The 18,696-nt window shown below is 41.5% G+C and overlaps 1 protein-coding gene across 1 annotated transcript in view; it reads left to right on the plus strand.

Annotated features, from left to right (window-relative positions):
- Positions 1 to 17,033, plus strand: part of LOC138194533 (zinc finger protein 236-like) — a 60,110-nt gene extending 43,077 nt beyond the window's left edge. The window contains exons 24-32 of the mRNA XM_069143339.1: positions 203 to 434; positions 1,118 to 1,309; positions 2,660 to 2,818; positions 5,647 to 5,804; positions 6,007 to 6,135; positions 6,405 to 6,599; positions 8,963 to 9,092; positions 11,413 to 11,586; positions 15,983 to 17,033. Coding sequence (XP_068999440.1) covers positions 203 to 434; positions 1,118 to 1,309; positions 2,660 to 2,818; positions 5,647 to 5,804; positions 6,007 to 6,135; positions 6,405 to 6,599; positions 8,963 to 9,092; positions 11,413 to 11,586; positions 15,983 to 16,104 — 1,491 coding nt within the window. The 3' untranslated portion in view covers positions 16,105 to 17,033. The remainder of the gene's footprint in view (positions 1 to 202; positions 435 to 1,117; positions 1,310 to 2,659; positions 2,819 to 5,646; positions 5,805 to 6,006; positions 6,136 to 6,404; positions 6,600 to 8,962; positions 9,093 to 11,412; positions 11,587 to 15,982) is intronic.
- The last annotated feature ends 1,663 nt before the right edge of the window (positions 17,034 to 18,696 follow it).

Here is an 18,696-nt window from a genome sequence, read left to right on the forward strand (position 1 = left end):
TCTCAGAGAAACTATTTAGAAACATTAGGTGTCAATCAAATCAAAAATTAAAGCTTTGAGTTGTAGAAAAGTATCAACAAGAAATGCTCTCATGAATCTACAGACATCTTGCCTCAGGCGGTTGCCCCCCCCCCCCCCCGAAGGCAGACTCGCTCCCCCTTTCCCTCCTCAATTTAATTTGAAGTAGCGCTTTTTCTTGCAGATCGACCATGCTCTCCTCCAGCAGACCCTCCAGCAGGGCGGTCTCCTCTCTCAGCCCCTGAGCATCGACACCGGCCTGGTCTCCCACTCCGGCAGCCAGCTCATGTCTGCGACTGACCCCTCGGTGTCCGCCAACGTCGTCATCCACCCACTGACCAGCCTGGCTCTGCAGCCCTCCGCCATCACATCTGCGCAGGTCACGATGGCCGGACTGTCTGAGCAGGATGCTGCAGGTGTGTGTCACCCTGAAGCGAAACAAGCTACACACTCACTTTCCAGAAATGTCAGTGCCTCCTCTTTGTGACGAAGCGTTGCAGAGAAACTCGACTTTGAGGTTGCATTGACGTAACACTGCATGAAGTGCTGCGTCCTTCTTCACACCCGCTACTCTTAATTGAATAATTGCCAACGTCCAGATCGCTTCACAACGTACTGTATATCAAAATATACAGCAGAACATGCACTTTATGGTGATACTGTTTTATTCTCTGTACAACTACGCGTTTTCTGTCATTCATGAAATTTAGGCACGAAGCACATATTTTTTTTTCAAATTGCTGAGTCGTAGTGTCCCACAAACATGGTTCAGATATTGTCAGCTTCTACACAATCTCATCTACCCACTTATTAATAGAGATATATACTGACAATATTTTATGATGAGATAAATGGGAAAACAACAATTCCATTACACAATTTTTTTTTTCTTGATATGATGGCTAAATAAATAATCTCTAAGCACTATCAAATTAAATGATGCAAGCTCTGGATATCCTAGACTGTCCGGAAAGAAACAAGATATAGCATGAATGGTTAGTCGCAAGAATGACCAAAATATGAGCTTAAAAATGAAGGGAGTGAAATCGCCTTGGTTTCATAGTGTTAAAAGCTTAATAACTATCTGTGGCTTGTGCAGGTTCTCAGGACCTCAGCCATGTCATGGGCGGCTCTGGGCTCGTAACAGGAGGCAACAGCAGCCAGGAAATCACTCTGACTATCAACAACTCCAGCCTGACACAAGCTCTAGCCCAGGTCCAGGCTCAGGCTTCAGCCGCTGGTTCCAGCACTGCAGGGGGAAACCCTCAGGAGATCACCCTCACCATATCAGGTAGGGACAGCCGGGTACACCACAGATATGATATCAAAATAACCCTTCTACACTACTCTAGTACAGAAACAGCCTATCGATAACAAACAAGCATGATGTTGAAATTCCCTCGAGGATCTGTGCAGCGTTTATTGATTTCTTCACTGAGACGAACATGCAGTGAAGGAAAAAAACAGCCAATAATAACTCACAGCCCTTCCTATCATTTTAAAGCTGCCTCATGAATCCACATCAGAAGCAGCAATATTAGAGGTTATGAGGGACACACCGATTTTTTTCCCCTGCATCATCAGCGTCATCCCCAGTTGGTCGTATATCAGCTGAAGGATATATATTGCATCCGCAGTGTGGTGGGAAGTGGTGACTGTGTCCCTCATAGTAGATCATTCCTGCCTGTGTAATAGGATTAGTAAAAGTATTTTGTCTGGCCTTTATTCAACCTCTTTCATTCTGCACTCTGTTGTTTTATAGTGATTCAAATTCCTCAGACTTTCAGTCTTCAGGAAACTCGTTTTGCTTTTATTTATGCCCTCAATTTGTTTTTCTTCTCTTGATGTTACAGCAGTGCCCACCAGACATTTAGTGAAGTGTTTTTGTTTTCTCTAACCAGAGGGTTTCTGAAATCACAAAAGTATTGTATTCTCAAAAGGAGATCTTCCCTCAGAAGAATTCCCTGCTAAGGCCTTGAAAAGTCTTGCCAGGGAAGTCATTGTCTTATAATGGGCAGATATGGCAAAAATATAAACTTGAATAAATCAACTTTATTTCTATTTTTTTTCCATCCATATTCTGACATTTATCAAAGTATTTAGATTTTTAAGGAGTGATATAATAGGCCATATTTTCTCTTCTACTAAGTTTCCACACCAAGTAAATACTTATTATTAGATTTAGATTTAGATTTTTGACTTTATTGATCCTACAGTGGGGAAATTCGGTCTTATTAACAGTCTCCATCCTGAATACTAGCCGAGAGAAAATAGTGTCAACAATAGTGTTGATAGTGGTGTACAGTACTGTGTTTCTGCTGTTTATAGGGGCACATACTTGAATCACTGCATGCCCATGCTTCCATACTTCTAGTCTTTTTTTTTTAGGAAATAAGGGGGTGAATGTTTTGGGTTAAACTGTATTAAATGTATGTGCTATTATAAGGTCTATTTGGTTAAAACCTGAAAACGCCTTTTTTCAGTTCCTCTTTTTATCCAAATTTGTCCATATCTGACTAACATTTAAAACATGAACTGAAAGATTGATCAAAACATTCTACATCTTGAGTAATCTCACTAAAAAGAAACAAAAAGACCTCATAAAAATGTATGAAAGCAATTTTCTTGAATACTTTTGCAGGTCAGGATCTTCTGCCCCAATCTAACAATCCTAATGGTGCAGAGATGAACGGCAGCATCCGTCTGGCATCACCACTAAACAGCCAGCCCACCGGCGCGACCCTGACCATCACCAACGACCACCTCCTACCTCAGAGCCCCGCCAACACTGGAATGGCAGGTTAGGACTGTGTGATTTGTTTCTTGGTGTGATTAGAGAGGGATCCTCTTTCTAAAGTGTTTTACAGGAAATATATATCCCCTGAGGCAGCTATTTTTATTTGATTCTCTTTCACAAAAATTTACTTGCGGTTTGTTAAAAAAAAAAAAAAAAAAAAAGGTCATGTTTTACTGAAGATGATTTGGTATCTGATCTAAGTTAATGACTTTTTCCTGGCATTTTGTTCGTCTGACAAAGGCTTCCAGAAAACCCTGGTTACAAAGAAACACATTCCTCTCTCTTAGTCAATTTTGTTTGACACAACTCTTCTCTGAAGGGATCATATAAATGTACACTAAAGCCATCTTTGACCTGCATCAGATTAACATGACTGACCTGCTCAATCCACCCATAACACCTCCTGACTCCAGGCCACCACTCAAAGCCAGTAGTGTGGCAAAAAAGTGAAATACAGCCGTCTGTGTGCAAATATAACCACACGGACTCGCCCACTCACAACTGATTACATTGCCACCCATATTTGATGTGGGAGGTCCTTTTCTGTACTCCTGTAAGCCATCACCGTAATTCCCAACATATAAAGAATGAGACACTCTGGAGGATGAGTTTCACCTCTTGATGGTTGAAACAACAATAGATATCATTGACTGGAGGTCCAGGTCTCTCTCCATAGAGGCGACTGAATACAAAGCCTTTTCTGTTCATGTGAAGTGCTTCAAACACAGAAGATACATGTCAGGTGAATACGTGTGTGTGATTCCTTCACATGTGCAAGAGGGAGTGTGAATGACAGCACATGTGACAATAACTTTAGGTTACTTTCCTTTAAAGGTTCAAAAGCAGCTCCCTTTTCCTTTAATATTAATCATAGATCTCAGGATAAAACCAAAGCATTGATGGAGAGGCTCAAAGAGTCTCTATCAATGCCCTTTTCATGAAATGGCATGCTTAAGTGTGCCTCTGTGCAGTCATCAAAGTGTGCGCGGGAAGTTAAAATAGCTGCCTGATAGACTTTCGAGGCTGAGAAAGCCTGCCTCTCTCCAACATCCCTCAGAAATTTAAAAAGGCTCCAAAGCTGCAGCCCATATGATGTTTACAAACATAGATTTGCTACTCAAAGCTCAAATACTTTTTTGAAACAGCTGGTCTTCTATTTCACCGAGAAGCAAGTGAAAGCAGGTCCGCTCAATTCTGGCCAACAACTGTCCAATTTGGTAGCAGAAATGACTTTTTGATCAGTTTTGATCAGTTGCTAGTTGTATCAGTTTCAGCTTGCTAGTTATTTAAAACTCACTTTGAGACACAGTTGATTGTTTTCTTCACTCTTTTTTAGGAAGGAACCCTGTAAAATATTCTCAAACATATATGTGCAAGTTAGATACATTATTATCAAAACTAAATACTGAGGAAAATTTCTCTAATTTTGAAGTAACACTGCATAACTACTGTACTGCAGGCGGCAAGCTAATTCGCCAGGCATGCTAACATTTAAAGTGCTTTAATAGCAACTATAGAAACCTTGAACACAGTGCACTATGGACAAAACTGAGCCAGGCACGCTTGTAATTTTTGTGTTCAGATCAGCCTTTCTGATGAACCAAAATGAATAACCTCTTTAGAGCATAGAAAACAAGAAGTGACACTCCTTCACAATCATGTGATAGTTTAAATCTGACTCGGATGTGTATTGCACGTCATCCTTTCTTTTCTCGTCTTACTTCTGTGTTTGGGGTTATACAATTCTTAAATTGTTTATTTGTGAAGATGTGTGTGTGCTTTACATGCATCTATCACAATAATTTAAATTTGAGTTTAAAAGCTCTGTAGGCTATGTCAATTCTTGTTACTTAATGATTTTGCAGACCAGTCCGTGATGAGAAAGTAAAGGGCTGAGATGTGACCAAAATGATTTGCTCTGTCAGAGAGGGCTTCCTGATTGTTCTGTTGACTGGTTTGCTAGTCACCCAAAGGCTTAATCAAATGTCCATTCTCCTCTCTCTCTTCATTAGCTTTCTCTCTCAACTCAAGTGGAAAACATTGCCGCTGCTTCTCTGAGAACACAGAGAGCATCTCTGCCACTTATGATTAGTCTGAAGCGTCCCTGTCACTCCATATTCAACCATTTTTATTACAATCAACTACTAATATAATTGATGTCCCTCTCAGACCAAACTTAATGAATATGTCATTATTAGTCAGACAGCAAAGCATTAAAAGGCATTTAGTGGCAAGCTGGTGGCAGTCAACAAATACAGGTCCACAATTTGTAGTCCTCTCAGAAATCCCTGTTCTGCGACCACTGGTCAAACACTCAGCTCAAATTATATCTAATTCCGTGTGCGAGGATTTTATTCAATAAATTAATCTGTAAAAGATGAAGCCATCCATCATTCTGAGAGTTTTTCAAGAAGCCAAAGTCAGCAAATATTCAAATGACATCAGCAGTAATTTAATACAGCTCTAATATGCCAGCAAGAGACTGAAAAAAATATGATCACTTCATAATAGGAATATAATTAATTGCTTTATTGTTTCTTATTAGTTTCTCATTAATCAGTAAGGAGTCCCACTAACAATGAAAACAGCAACATCGAGAGGAAATTTTATTTAAAAAAAAGTGCCAAAACTGAGCTGTCTTAAAGGTGTCCAGGTTCATTCCCACCAGCAGCCTGTTCTCATGTTCTGTTCAAATTGTGCCGAAAAATGTAATAATGGTCATTTAAATGCGGTTTGTATGTATTTGACTATATTTGCCAGAGAGAGGTTACGATTCGGCCCGTTTTCATAAACACGCTGGGAATTAACACTCATATCTTTCCACCCATCAGTCACCAGTCTGCCATCAAGCACCACTTTGTCACATACTACTGCGTCGCAGAGCCTAGTGATGTCACCAGGAGGCGTGGCCAGCGATGGCAGCGTTACACTCACCCTCGCAGATGCGCAGGGCATGCTGGATGGTGTCACTCTAAACCTCAATCCACAGGTAAAAAGAAAACATTTTTACAGAAGGACGCATTCATTAAGATACATTTAAAATCCAGCTCGACTTCAAATGTGTCCTCAGGATTGTCTGGTTCTGAAGTACAAAGCTGGAATAACAGTGATGTCATTGAGAGTGTGTGAAGATCAAACTTAGCGCTAAGTATTTCATCAGCTGTTCTAACCGAGTACCTTTTGGTCTTTAGGGTCAGACCTTCCCTGCAGTGCTGAGTGACTCTGGCCTGCCGGGCCAGGCGGGCTCCTCAGGCCAGCAGGTCATACTGGTCAGCCACCACTCCCAGTCCACAAACGGAGCGTCTGACAATGGATTTAGTGTGAGTGTGTTTGTCTTGTGTGCTTAAGATATTTAGAAGAATAGCTGACAGCATAAAAGTGGCAGATTACTTCATTACTTTATCTGCTCTAGTGGATGATCTGTCTCAAGGAAATAAGTGTCTACCAGCTGATATTTATACAAACATGCATGGAAATCAGTGTCTGTCTGGAGGTTAAAAAATATGCCCCATGAATTTAGACCTCATTTTGTCCTCATGTCGCTGGCTTCATGTATTGTAAATTTAAGTCATCTCTGTGTGTAACCCAGATTTCTGGTGATGGCCATAAAGGCGGGAAAGACCCCCAGATGGAGACTGACAATCGCAACCAGTGTTTCTACTGTAATCAGGTGTGTCAGAATGCCAACACACTGCGACGTCACTGCAGACAAGCTCACGGGAAGGACCGCTGCCACGTCTGCACCCTCTGTAGAAAGGCATTTAAGCGGGCCACACACCTGAAGGTAAGAACCAAGGAGACTCTGATGAAAAATGGTTTTAGGTTTAAGATACTGATGGGTTTTATGTACTGCTAATATGCCTGCAGCTTTTGCTTTCCTTCAAAGACAATGTCATTTATTTAATGAATAACTGAATACAAATGATGGAAAAAAAAAAAAAAAAGGTCAGTGCCTCCATTTTAGGCGAGCAAATGAGAGATTTATAGAGTCACCGTGGAAAGCATTAGCAAAGTGTAAACTCACCATTTGAGGCATATGGGTAATTTCAGATAAACTCATGAACTGCCTCTCTTCACAACAAAACACTTAAAATGAAGAGGTGTTTTGCAGCCAAAATGTGGAAAGCAGCATGAGATTCTCTTTTCCAACGACCCCCCCCCCTCATGTGGCCAAAACACTCGAGCACGGAAATGCCCAGAAGAAGGAGGATAAAGCTCTTTGCTGGCCAGACATCATGTTTGTACACTAAGGCTGCTCTGCCATAGCTTTTGTTTTTGCACATGTGCGTCAACATGCAGAGCAGTAAATGTCTCTCAGAACAGTCATGACACTGAGATTGGATGGGTGTCACGTTGAGAGTGGCCGAGCTGCTTCCTCTTTCGGTCGCCGAGCTGCTCGTTTGTCCGCAACCACAATTTGGATGTTGATTTAAGATTTTTTTTAGACCCAGTGGGGAGAAAGCTAATTTAGATGTGCTTTTATTCTTCATCTTGTCAGCCTGTGGATTATTATTTTGCCACCTATTGATAACAAGCAAACCAAAAACCATTGCTTTATAATGCTGGAACATTGACAAGTATTAATTGGTAAAGTTTGCAAAATATATAGTTGCTATTTCTGCTTCATGGGCAGTGCTAGATGGGATCAGGAGTCAGACCAATCAGGGGCATGTTGTAGACCAGCCCACTGTAATGAATAACACTATACTCACTCAGAAATGTACACAGTATGTTCAAGATTCAAGATTTAAAACTTTTAAAGTGTATTAGAATATTATTGGAAACACACTAATTGGCTTTTGTTTTTGCCAAGAGTTGACAATTTGTTTTTACTTTTGTCAGTTACGTATCCTTAATGATGGAAACAGGGTGAAGCAACTAGACTAGCTCTGCCCAAATGTAACAAAATCAGACCACTAGCTCTTCTGATACTCACTCATAAACACAGCAGATGTTGACTGTTTAATCCATAAAAAAAAAATTGAGATGACAGATGGTATTGATTTCTTCATCTAACTCTTGGCAGGAAAGCAACTAAGTGAATTTCACAAAACATCGACCTTTTGCAAACACGCTAGTGTCAAATTTAATAGTTTGTTTTTTACACCACCTTTTTGCGTGTCATCACCTTGACATCTGTTCGCTTTCAAACAGAAAGTGTTTTTCATCTTTGGTTGCATGTTTGAAACTGTATTTTTTTGTAATAGTTCTAATAGTTAGAGTTCTAATATTTTTCCCAAAATGACCCACGTCACCTTTAATAAACACTTTCCACAGTTACCCAAGCACACTCTAGACTTTTTTTTAATTTCCTCATAAACGTGATGTCGTTACAGCACTTTTCCCCTGTTTCCCCTCAACCCTCTTATGCCATTGCTTTGCATTCACTTTCCTGTGAGCCCTTCTGCCTTGTGCTGCCCAGTATTTTACTTAAATGCATCTCAGCGCTGCAAATTCAGCATTTCTATTAGTATCAGTAGCAGCACTTCGAACCAATGTTTCTATCAGTTTCACAGTATTTACACGTCAAGGAAACACACTTTTCGATATTCGCTGAGAAGTAGCCGACCGTTAATCAAAGACCTCAACCGACTCAGATTGTTGATCTGAAAATGGACCATTTGCTCGATGCTTTGCTCTCATAAGTGCTTAGTTGTTGTAGACTTAAAACATGCTATCTTTACCAGAGTTGGCGCCGCACCCTTGTTTTCAAATGCCGAGCTGGTGATAATGTTGGTCGATGAGTCAGAAGAAAGGATGCAAAAAGTATGTTGGAAGTATAATTTAGAAACATGAACAAGTTACGTAGTTTTCTGTCCCCGAGTACTCCTGCCCATCTTAATAAACAAATGTAGAGGTTTTTATCACAAATGTATGCGTTTATGTAGAAAATATGGCCCGCTACACTCAACGATCACTTTATTAGGAACACCATACTAATACTGTGTTTGCTCTCAAACAGCCTCAGGTATCGGTGTCACGGATCCACTTGATTTTTTTGAAACATTCCTTTGACAGTCTGCTCCATGGTGACATGATTGCATCACATCTCTTCTTATGATTTTTGACAGCTGCAAATTGATGTCAGAGGGAATCTGTGGGCTGGACTGTGAAGGTAGAATGAATATACTTCCCATCTGTCTACAGGAACACGAGCGAGTGCACCAGCCCGGCCCGTCACCCAGCTCCCAGAAACCCAGAGTCTTCAGCTGCTCCTCCTGTGTCAAGGCTTTCGCCAAGCGCAGCCAGCTGGAGAGACACAACCGAACACACACAGGTAAGAGGATTATGGAACGAGGTTGGATAGTGGATGTCGTAACAAAAATGTGATTCAAATTACAGTAAAATCCACCATTTTAGAATAGTATTTTACGAGTGCCTAACATGTTATTAATAGAAATGGTATCGCATATAAATACATATGAATACATATGAATACATTTTATGTAATGTAGAAATGAATAATTTGTGAAATGATGAAGGAAAAAATTATTTCATTATCAAGAAAGGTTATTTTATCATTCTTTTTTTTAAATTCATATCAACGTAGTTTTATTGTGGATTTTACAAATAGAATAAGGTTGTTCAATATGCTACCAAATTTAGTCAGTTAGTTTAGGCTTAGGCTCCGTGTTGAAATAGGATTTTACACATGGTGATGATGTAATATTTAGCAGCTCTCATCTTCCCCTTTCAGACTCTTTAATTCTTACAGACACAGTTAATAAGCAGCCAAAGTAGTTAGAAAAGAACTCGGTGTGTATGAGTGACCCTACTTTGTCATTTTTATGTGAGTAGATGTAAACAAATCGTGTCTTGACAGAATTAATATGTTTGATGAAGAGTATTATAACAACAGCTGAAGTTAACCCTGTCCCTGCTGTTGCGTTTGTCTCAACGGGACAAAACAAGAATATGTGAAGAATACCCTTATATATAGCACACTAGAGGTTACGAATTATTTATTTAGTTATTAAAGATCCCACCAACTGAACTGAAAGCAGTCTCAACATTACAGTTTCTTGTCATACATTTCTTCTTGAAGAAGCCAGAGAAGTCGATCCTGAGGCAGCGTTACACAACGACTGATAAGTTAAAAGTTAAGACCACAACAGCAAGCATCAGAAAAAACAAAAATCCATGAACTTTTAACGGTGAGCGTCAGAGCACAGTAGGAGCTTTTTCACTCATCAGAGGTGATGTACTGCATGTTATGTCCGACAAAACTGATGGTAAGATGAGTCATGTCAGAACATGTGTGGCTCAACACCACTGATAAACATGTGTCTCAGGTGCATTTACAGTCTGCAGAAGACTGAACAAACAACACGGGTAGAACCTTTTGACCTTTGTCACATGTGTTTGTGATCACGTGTGACAAAGGTTCACCACATGTTGTTACATATGATAAAGTGGGAAAAATATGTGGAAAAGTTTTCATTTTTGGAACTCCACATGAGTTCCAAACATTACGCCATGAAAAGGTTTCACATTTCCCATCTGATCACATGGGTTTTTGCGCGTGAAATTCTTGTAGTTTTTTTCTATAAAGGTACAAATGATGAGAAGATGAATCAATTAGTCATTTGGCAGAAAAAGTTATCTGCAGTCAAATCGTTTTTAATGTGAAAAAGGTATCTGCTCCAGCTTCACAAATGTACTTGGTCTACTTTGTTATTATATTAAATATCTACTCCAGACATGTTTTAAGATGTATCTAAGACACCCTACTTTGAATAATCATTTCTGTCTGATTTATTTTTTCCACCAAAAAAAGTTCTATTATCTTTATCCTTAGATCCTTAAAACGATGTCTAATCCTCACTTAATAAAAATCCTAGAATATATGATTTGCAAATAGATTTCCTTTATAAAGTTTAACTGCTGAACACAAGGTGTCCCTGATTGGTTTCAAGTTTCCCCGTCATACTGGAAGTTAAACTGGACTAGAATTGGCTTCCAAACTATTTATATGATGTCACAAATCCTGCTCGTAGGCCCACCCCTTAAACACTGCCCTGCTTCAGCAGATGAAGAGGCGTTTCAAACTCTGCACATGCTGCACATCCTTCTGCACGGTGAAGCTCAAACATTCAGCTGCAGGAACAAGAGAATCCCTTTTTTGAGTGGAGGCGGACTCGAGAAAACAAAACCCTTTAACACATCACCTTGGACCCCCGAGTAGATACACTGAGTGAGTGAGTGAGTGAGTGAGTGAGTGAGTGAGTGAGTGAGTGAGTGAGTGAGTGAGTGAGTGAGTGAGTGAGTGAGTGAGTTTGTGAGTTTTGTAGATTTATAGATCGAATAGTTTAATTGTTTCTCATGTAGTTTTGCTCTTAAATCTCTTCATCACATCACATATCTTCAATATGACCATAATCTCAACCATGGAGGCATTTACCTGCACTATTTATACCACAGTACAAAACAGTATATCAGTTATTCATACACCAGTATTATAATGTATAAAAAAAGACTAAATGCAACACTGCTGCATAGTGAGTCAACTGTATGTGTGTGTGTGTGTGTGTGTGTGTGTGTGTGTGTGTGTGTGTGTGTGTGTGTGTGTGTGTGTGTGTGTGTGTGTGTTACTGCAGGCGAGCGGCCCTTCAAGTGCAGTCAGTGCGACAAGGCCTTCAACCAGAAGAGCGCTCTGCAGGTCCACATGGTCAAACACACTGGAAAGAAGCCCTTCAAGTGTGAGGTGTGCAGCATCAGGTTCACCCAGAAGAGCAACATGAAACACCACATGAAGAGATCCCACGGCTACGGTGAGCGGCACCAACACACACACACACACACACACACACACACACACACACACACACACACACACACACACACACACACACACACACACACACACACAAAAGCGGGGAGCACCGAACAACACTAATCACCTCAGCTTGATTCTCTTTCGCTCTGGAACAGATTTTTCTGGGTTGAAAGTATCAGGGTGGATATGTGGGTACGTATATTGAAGCACTTTTACTCAAGTATTGTACTTAAGTACATATTAGAAGTATTTGTACTTTACTTAAGTATTTCCGTTTCATGCAACTTTATACTTCCTCTTCGCTAAATCTCAGAGACAATTATAGTACTTTTACTCCACTACATTTGTCTGACAGCTTTAGTAACTTTTATAATGACAGGTTTTCATTTGAAATTCAACTTTTTCTGATAAACGGATTCGATGTTCTGCTAATGGTTGACAAAACTTCTCCCTACTTTTCAAGATAAATAAACTATTTTAAAACGCACTTGTATTTGCTGGAAAATGCATTGTTTTTTTGAGCTTGTTGATATTTTAGAGATACATACAAACAAAATAGAATGAAATAGAATATAAATACAAAAGTATAAAGAGAGTATAGTGCGTATAAAGCGAGACTGCACAAGAATATTGAAAATATAATAATACTTATTGCACATAACAACAAATAGCCTCCGCCGTAGGACCTGAATACTTTGTCCACCGCTGTAATGAAGTCTTTTTGAGGCTGCTTGTGTCTCATTGACACATGTCCTCCGTGGCGGACTGTTTGTCCGGCACTGCACATTTCAAAGGTGTCCCTGAGCACTTCACATTGCTGGGAGGCGGCGCTGGCGCTGGCGCTACCCCCTCCGCACAGCACTAACTAGCTCTCATCCTCAAGCGTCGTCTCTTTGGCTCGTCACTTGAGGATCCTCCTCATTATCTGTGGAAAATGAGCCTTTTCACTGCCAACGCTGCATCACCCACACGCTCATCACTTATGTGTTCGCACATTCGCAGGACCGGTGATGTCTTGGAGCAGGAAAATAGTGCTGACAGGTCCGTCGACTGTTCACTCGAAGCTTCCTCTTTGATACCGGCGTGTGGTGCATTTTAATTTATCGCCTGCTCATGTTGGCCTCAGTTGAACCGCGGCTCCCCTTCAGTCAGCCTTGGAGAAGAGTGCAAATGACGCAGACATTTATACACATTGTTATTAATTGCGTTCAAACATCCCATGTTGGATCCTGCCAGGCAAGCAGGTTGAAGACAACCTGAGGGGAAGAACACCGCTGACAGACCTGTTCTACTTTTAAAACCTGAAAACCAATCACACAAAAGCTTCCATTCGGTTTCCCACGGGGCTCAGTGGGTGTCGATGAGTTAGAAAGTCAGGTCTAAAACATTTCCCTCTTGAGTGTCAGAGCAAATAAGACCCAGACTCTCCGAGGTTAGAGCACAACGAATTCAGCCTTTAAAGGTTTTCAACGGTCATGCAGGAAAATCGAAAATATGTTTCCAGGTCAGCTAATGTTTCCGAAGTCCATAGAAACTACCAGAAAAGTCATTCTCTTTTCAATATGCTGCGTTGGGGTGGTTACCGTGGCGAACAGACACAAACGGTCTGCGTCCGCCTCACAACTGAGCAGCGAGTTTGCTTTTGGATGCGAGATGAGACACGGCGTGTGCACGCCACAGCTGACGCTCCCTGACGGCACCGAATAGTAAAGTGAGATGGAAAAGAAAACCGTCAGCTCGTCTTTCGACGGAAGTCCGGCTTCTCACTGATGAAATATCCAGTCAAAGCCTTCCAGGTGAGGTCGTGTCTCAAGAAATGTCTTCACTTGTCGCAGGTCTTTGAAATTGAACTGTTTGTGAGATATCGTAGCTTTTTCCCCGCGCTGGGGCCGCGGCTCAGATGGCAGAGCTCCTCCCGGCCACGTGCCGAAGTGTCCTTGGGCAAGACGCTGAAACCCAAGTCGCTCCCGACAGCGTACCATCGGTGTGTGAATGTATCCCTGATGGCGAGCACGTTGCACGGCAGCTCAGCCTCAGTAGTTGTGAACGTGTGTGTGTGTGTGTGTGTGTGTGTGTGTGTGTGTGTGTGTGTGTGTGTGTGTGTGTGTGAACGGGAAACGAGTGTCAAAAGCGCTTTGGGACCGCTAAGCTGATGAAGCGCTTTACGAGTGCAGAACATTTACTATTTACTATTGAATAAACTTTGTAAAGACTTTCATGATCCACCAAAGAATAAAGCTTTTTTTCTTTTCTTTTTTTTTTTTTTCTAGAGCCACCAGCAGGGTGAAATTAGAGTTGTTGTTTTTTTTTTTTTTTTTTTCCTGAAGTACTGGATATATGAGGTCCAAAAGTTGAAAGACCGTTCCTGTTGAGCACGGATGGAGTGCAGCGTGACAACGCGCGTGGAGCAGCGCGAGGCAATAACGTTTGGGACTAAGTATACAACGTCAGGCGGCTTAATCAACATCAACACCCGAGTTACGCGTGTTTCCGTGACCGCCGGTCACGACTGGCCGCCGGCACCGACTACTGACACGTGAACTCGCTGTTCTCGAACTCGGTTTTGAGGCAATCACTTTCAATCAAGCCCTTCTTGTAGCTCTTTGAAGAGACTTCGACACTTCTCAATGAGTGCAAAACCGCAAACCGCTCCCGTGTAACCGACTCTGCTGTGCCTTGATGTTGATCAGTCGAGTCTTTTTCCACCGTTTGAACTTTCCTCGTCTTCGGTTTTCCTCTAACGACCTTAAACTTTCTAATAATGTTCTCGGCTGTTGTCACAGGAACATCAGGCTGCTTGGAAATGGCCCTCTGGCCTTTATCTGTTCCATGCTTGGCCTTATCTCCTCCTCCGAGATAAGGCAGAAAATAAATCTCTTTCATTTTTGATCCTCTTATGTTCAGTGTTGCGCAGAGAAACTGAACAATGAGGACATTTCTGCATTCAGACAGGCTGAATGACTGTTAACTCCTGTGATCCTGATCGACTGCCTCAAACCATTTAATCAGCATTTCATCTTGTAGAACAAGCACGACTTCAGCTAAATTATTTTACTCGATTATTTACTCCATGACAAACCAAAGGCAAATGAGTCTTGACGAAAGATTTTTGTTTTATTATTCTTTAGATTTTTCCTTTCTAGACTTTTCAGAAGGTTTCGGTGAGGCCTACGTATTAACCACGACCCATTTCTTTATGTCTCTTTCTTTTCTCTTCGCTCCTCATATCTAAATAATGTGAACACATTCTGACTGATGGCTTGTATACGGACTTTCCTGCCATCGGAACACCGAGATGCAGCATCGAAGTGTTTTTTCTCATCACCTGAGCCACTATAGCTTCATATTAAGCTTTGTTTTACCAATGTTTGGTGATTATTATTTTTCTGACTAATGGTCTACAATTATGTACAAATGCAGAGTTTTTAGTTAAACTCCACCCAAAGCTACCACAGCACCTCAGCCCCCCACAAACTAGACAAAACCCTGCTTATAGGTCATCTTGTCAACTGTCCAGAAGCCTTTGCTCTGTTTGTGTGGTTTTTTTTTTAATTTTGTTTGTCCTTTTAACACATCTGTTGTAATTTTTCAAGAGAAAAAAAAGGAAGCTGTATTCTAAACTCTTCTCTGTTGGGAATCAGCTCACAGTTTTCCATGTGGGACTTCACACGATTGTCTGCACGTCCACAAGGTTAAAATATTTGTATAAGGTCAAATCAGTCCTTGATATTTGTGTCCTTTGTCTGCATTTGTCTTTCTATTCAGGTTAGAAAGAATAAATCTGCTGTTTTTTGTTTTTGCAAGTAAAAACTAGTTGTTGGGGTTTTTTTGCTTGTAAAAAAAGATTCACACTCCTGCAACTTCATAAATGTGTTTTTGAAGTGTTTCAAATCTAGAGCAGGTATAATGGGAGAAAATGAAATGACTCCCACTGTGAAGTGTAATTCAGGTTGTAGCCCCCAGCAGCAGGACAAGCGTCTCTGAACCTCTCGGGCCGAGCCGGTGACTTATTGTTTTATTATTTCCTTTACATTATTAAACATTATTTTGAGCTTAATGCCCGGCGACACACGGCTCATATCACAGAACTCCCGACGAGCATATGTCACATCTGCCGTGTTTGTGTAACACACGTGGCGCTTTGTGAAGCAAGGCGGAGCAGGGAGAATGTGCAATATTACAAACAAATGTTGGGAGTGGGGGGAAAGAGGAAGATTGCTGTTTTTTGACGGATGGTGTCTTCTGCGTGGCAGCCAGTGTCAAATGAAATCAACCATCAGCGCTGCTGGCGCTGCTCTGTGAACGCGTCTTCATGGATTTTTCTTCTGTATCGGAGCGCCGGGAGTACTCCGCTGCAAGAGAGTCATGCAAACGTCTGCTTGTGGTTCCAGGTCAAATACAGGACGTGTCCCTGGGCCAAGACGAACCGGCGCCTCAGGTCGAGGTGACGCCCGAACTGGACCTGGAAGTGGTTCCTGAATCCACCGCAGATTGGCACAATGTCTTCCACTGACCGCGGTCCACAGGAAAAAAAAAAAAAAAAAAGCTCTGGAGAGGGTCCAGAGCACTGATTTGGGTTTTAACACTAAACAGCAAAGTATATATGAACATACGCCTCCTCTCAAGGGGGTTTTATGGTAATACATTTGCTCCAGGCTTTGACCCTCGAAGCAGTCCCCTGCTGTTTATCCCAATTAGCAGTGACGTAAGGGGAGTCTGGTTCCCAGCGATTGGCTTAATGACATTTATCTGTTTTGCTGCTGCTGTCTGATTGTCATGAATTTGATGACCTCCGGAGAGGTTTGGCCCGATAAACACAGGCACCCCAGAGAATCCACCTCTGAGGAGATGCAGACCCCTCTGATGCTAACCCCGCTGGAGAGAGAGGAAACTACGGAGCTGAAAAAGCCCCCCAGCGACCCGGTGTCTTCTCTGTTCATTACCGGCCCACTCACAGGGAGCTGCAGTCAGCTGTCCTGCTGTCAGTAACGGCGCAGAAGATTTATTTCTACACTGGTTTACGAGAAATCTGTCAGGTTTTTTTTGTTGTTTTTTTTACATATTTATACTGTATATATGTCATCTTAAAGTGAAATGTCAGTTTTAGTTTTAAGTTAACCTGTCGGAATGCTTTGGTGGATTTCATGCAGTTTGTGGTAAAGATGTCAGCATTATGTTTTCTGTTGTTGTCATATCATGAAGACCCACAGCCACGACATTTCATTCAGTCTAGTTTATTTTGTAAATAATGCTGTTAGATTGCGTATATTTTCTGATGAATTGCCACTTGGGTTGTTTGAATATATGGGATTTGAGCATAATGTTGCATTTGTTATGAAGCAAAGCCAATGTACAGACGATAAGCTGTGTCTTCTTTTTTGCAGTTGTATTTTCTATTGTCCATAATATATTAAGATTAAAATAATTTTTCTACAAAGTGAACATCCTGTTTCTGGTTATTGTTTTTAAGAGACGACTTTATTGTGGCTTACAGACACGATGTATAATTTTGCACAGTTTGTCGAAGGTTGCTGCGCACAAAGAAGCACGACAAAAGGAAGAAGACCGCAAGCTTGCGAACATTTATACAGATAATGTACCGTCTTACCTGGAAGACGACGTGTTTGTAAGACCATGAGGGTGTGTTCACAATAATTTGGAGAATACAAACAACGTTGTCTCCAAAACAAATGCTGCAGGGCAGCTGCTGTCTGTCGTGGAAAGAAGTTGAATCGGGTTCAACATTTCCAGAACTGCAACCCAACATCATCTTGAAAGGCGCTGGCCTGTCAAACACCCGCACGTGCACACTGCTGGTGGATGACTTTGTAAAGTGAACACTGTGTTTACCTCCTGCGGTCTCGAGAAATTATGAAATAGGAAAATTGCTCTGCAGTGTTTTGGCGTCTAAAAAGCCGTCAAACTGGTTTTCTGGAGACAGACGTGGCCATATTTAGATAAGCTAGGGAGAAGGGACGGGTGGATCTAACCGAGTACGCTATACCCGCCCACCTGTGACAGCAACCTGTCAATCAAAACCAACACCCCCCCCCCCCCCCCCCCCTCCCAGACATACCTCTCTTTGAGAGGCCTACTATCTCATTTATTATGGAACTATTTTCAGAAGAAGCACGAGAACACTGATCAGGTGCGAATTTAGCGACCGACACTAAAATGTACTTTTTTTTTTTTCCACTTTGTCTTTCTTGAGAGAAGTTGGCCCTTTTTGAATGAGAGTCTATAGGAGCCAGAGGTTCTTTGGAGCAGCCCCTACTGGCCTTCAGTGGTATTGCACTTTAAGGCACCTCCGCATTGGTGACACTTTTAAGACCCAGAGGCGATGTCCATTTTTATATTCATACAGTCTATCGTCACCCGTCCCTGAAGCAACAGGCCCCCACTAATGCACACACACACACACACACACATACACACACACACACACACACACACATACACACACACACACACACACACACACACACACACACACACACACACACACACACACACACACACACCCAGATACCGTCTCTTCTAAATCTGTTTTAAGGAGCTCTAATCTTTCTTTTTGACTCATAGTTTTACTAATCTCTATTGATACAATATGTTCAGCTACACCATGCAAGATTGTATTTCAATTAGTCATAAAAAATAAATTGGCCCTATGCCTGTTAGAGCCCCTTTATCTAGCACTGCTGTGCTGATTTAGCACTGATATGTCAGTATACTTTTATCCAGGTTCAATGTAGGATTCATACAGCTAGTCCGTGATTGCTGCTCCTGTTCCCTCTGATTCATATTTCAATAATGATTACATACAATTGCATTGGAAAAAAAGTTCTTTAAAGGAAATAAAGGTGTGTTTTTTTTGGTAGATGAGGTCCTTTTGAAGATATGCGTTCGTATTTCCAGAGCCCCAGCCCAAGCCTTTGTACTTCTGTGATTTCAACATAGCATGAAAATGCATTCTACAGCCACTGTGTGAGTATACTCGAGGCTGAATAGAGAACGCTCCATCTGCCGCTGCGATGAGCACAGGAGGCTCGGCGTGAATAACGATTACCCAAAGAGTCACGCATTTGTGGCTTTCTGGAAGAAATGA

The sequence above is a fragment of the Embiotoca jacksoni genome, unplaced genomic scaffold, assembly GCF_022577435.1.
Source record: "Embiotoca jacksoni isolate LCO1_2020_lvr unplaced genomic scaffold, fEmbJac1.0.p SCAF_11, whole genome shotgun sequence".
Taxonomy (NCBI): domain Eukaryota; kingdom Metazoa; phylum Chordata; class Actinopteri; family Embiotocidae; genus Embiotoca; species Embiotoca jacksoni.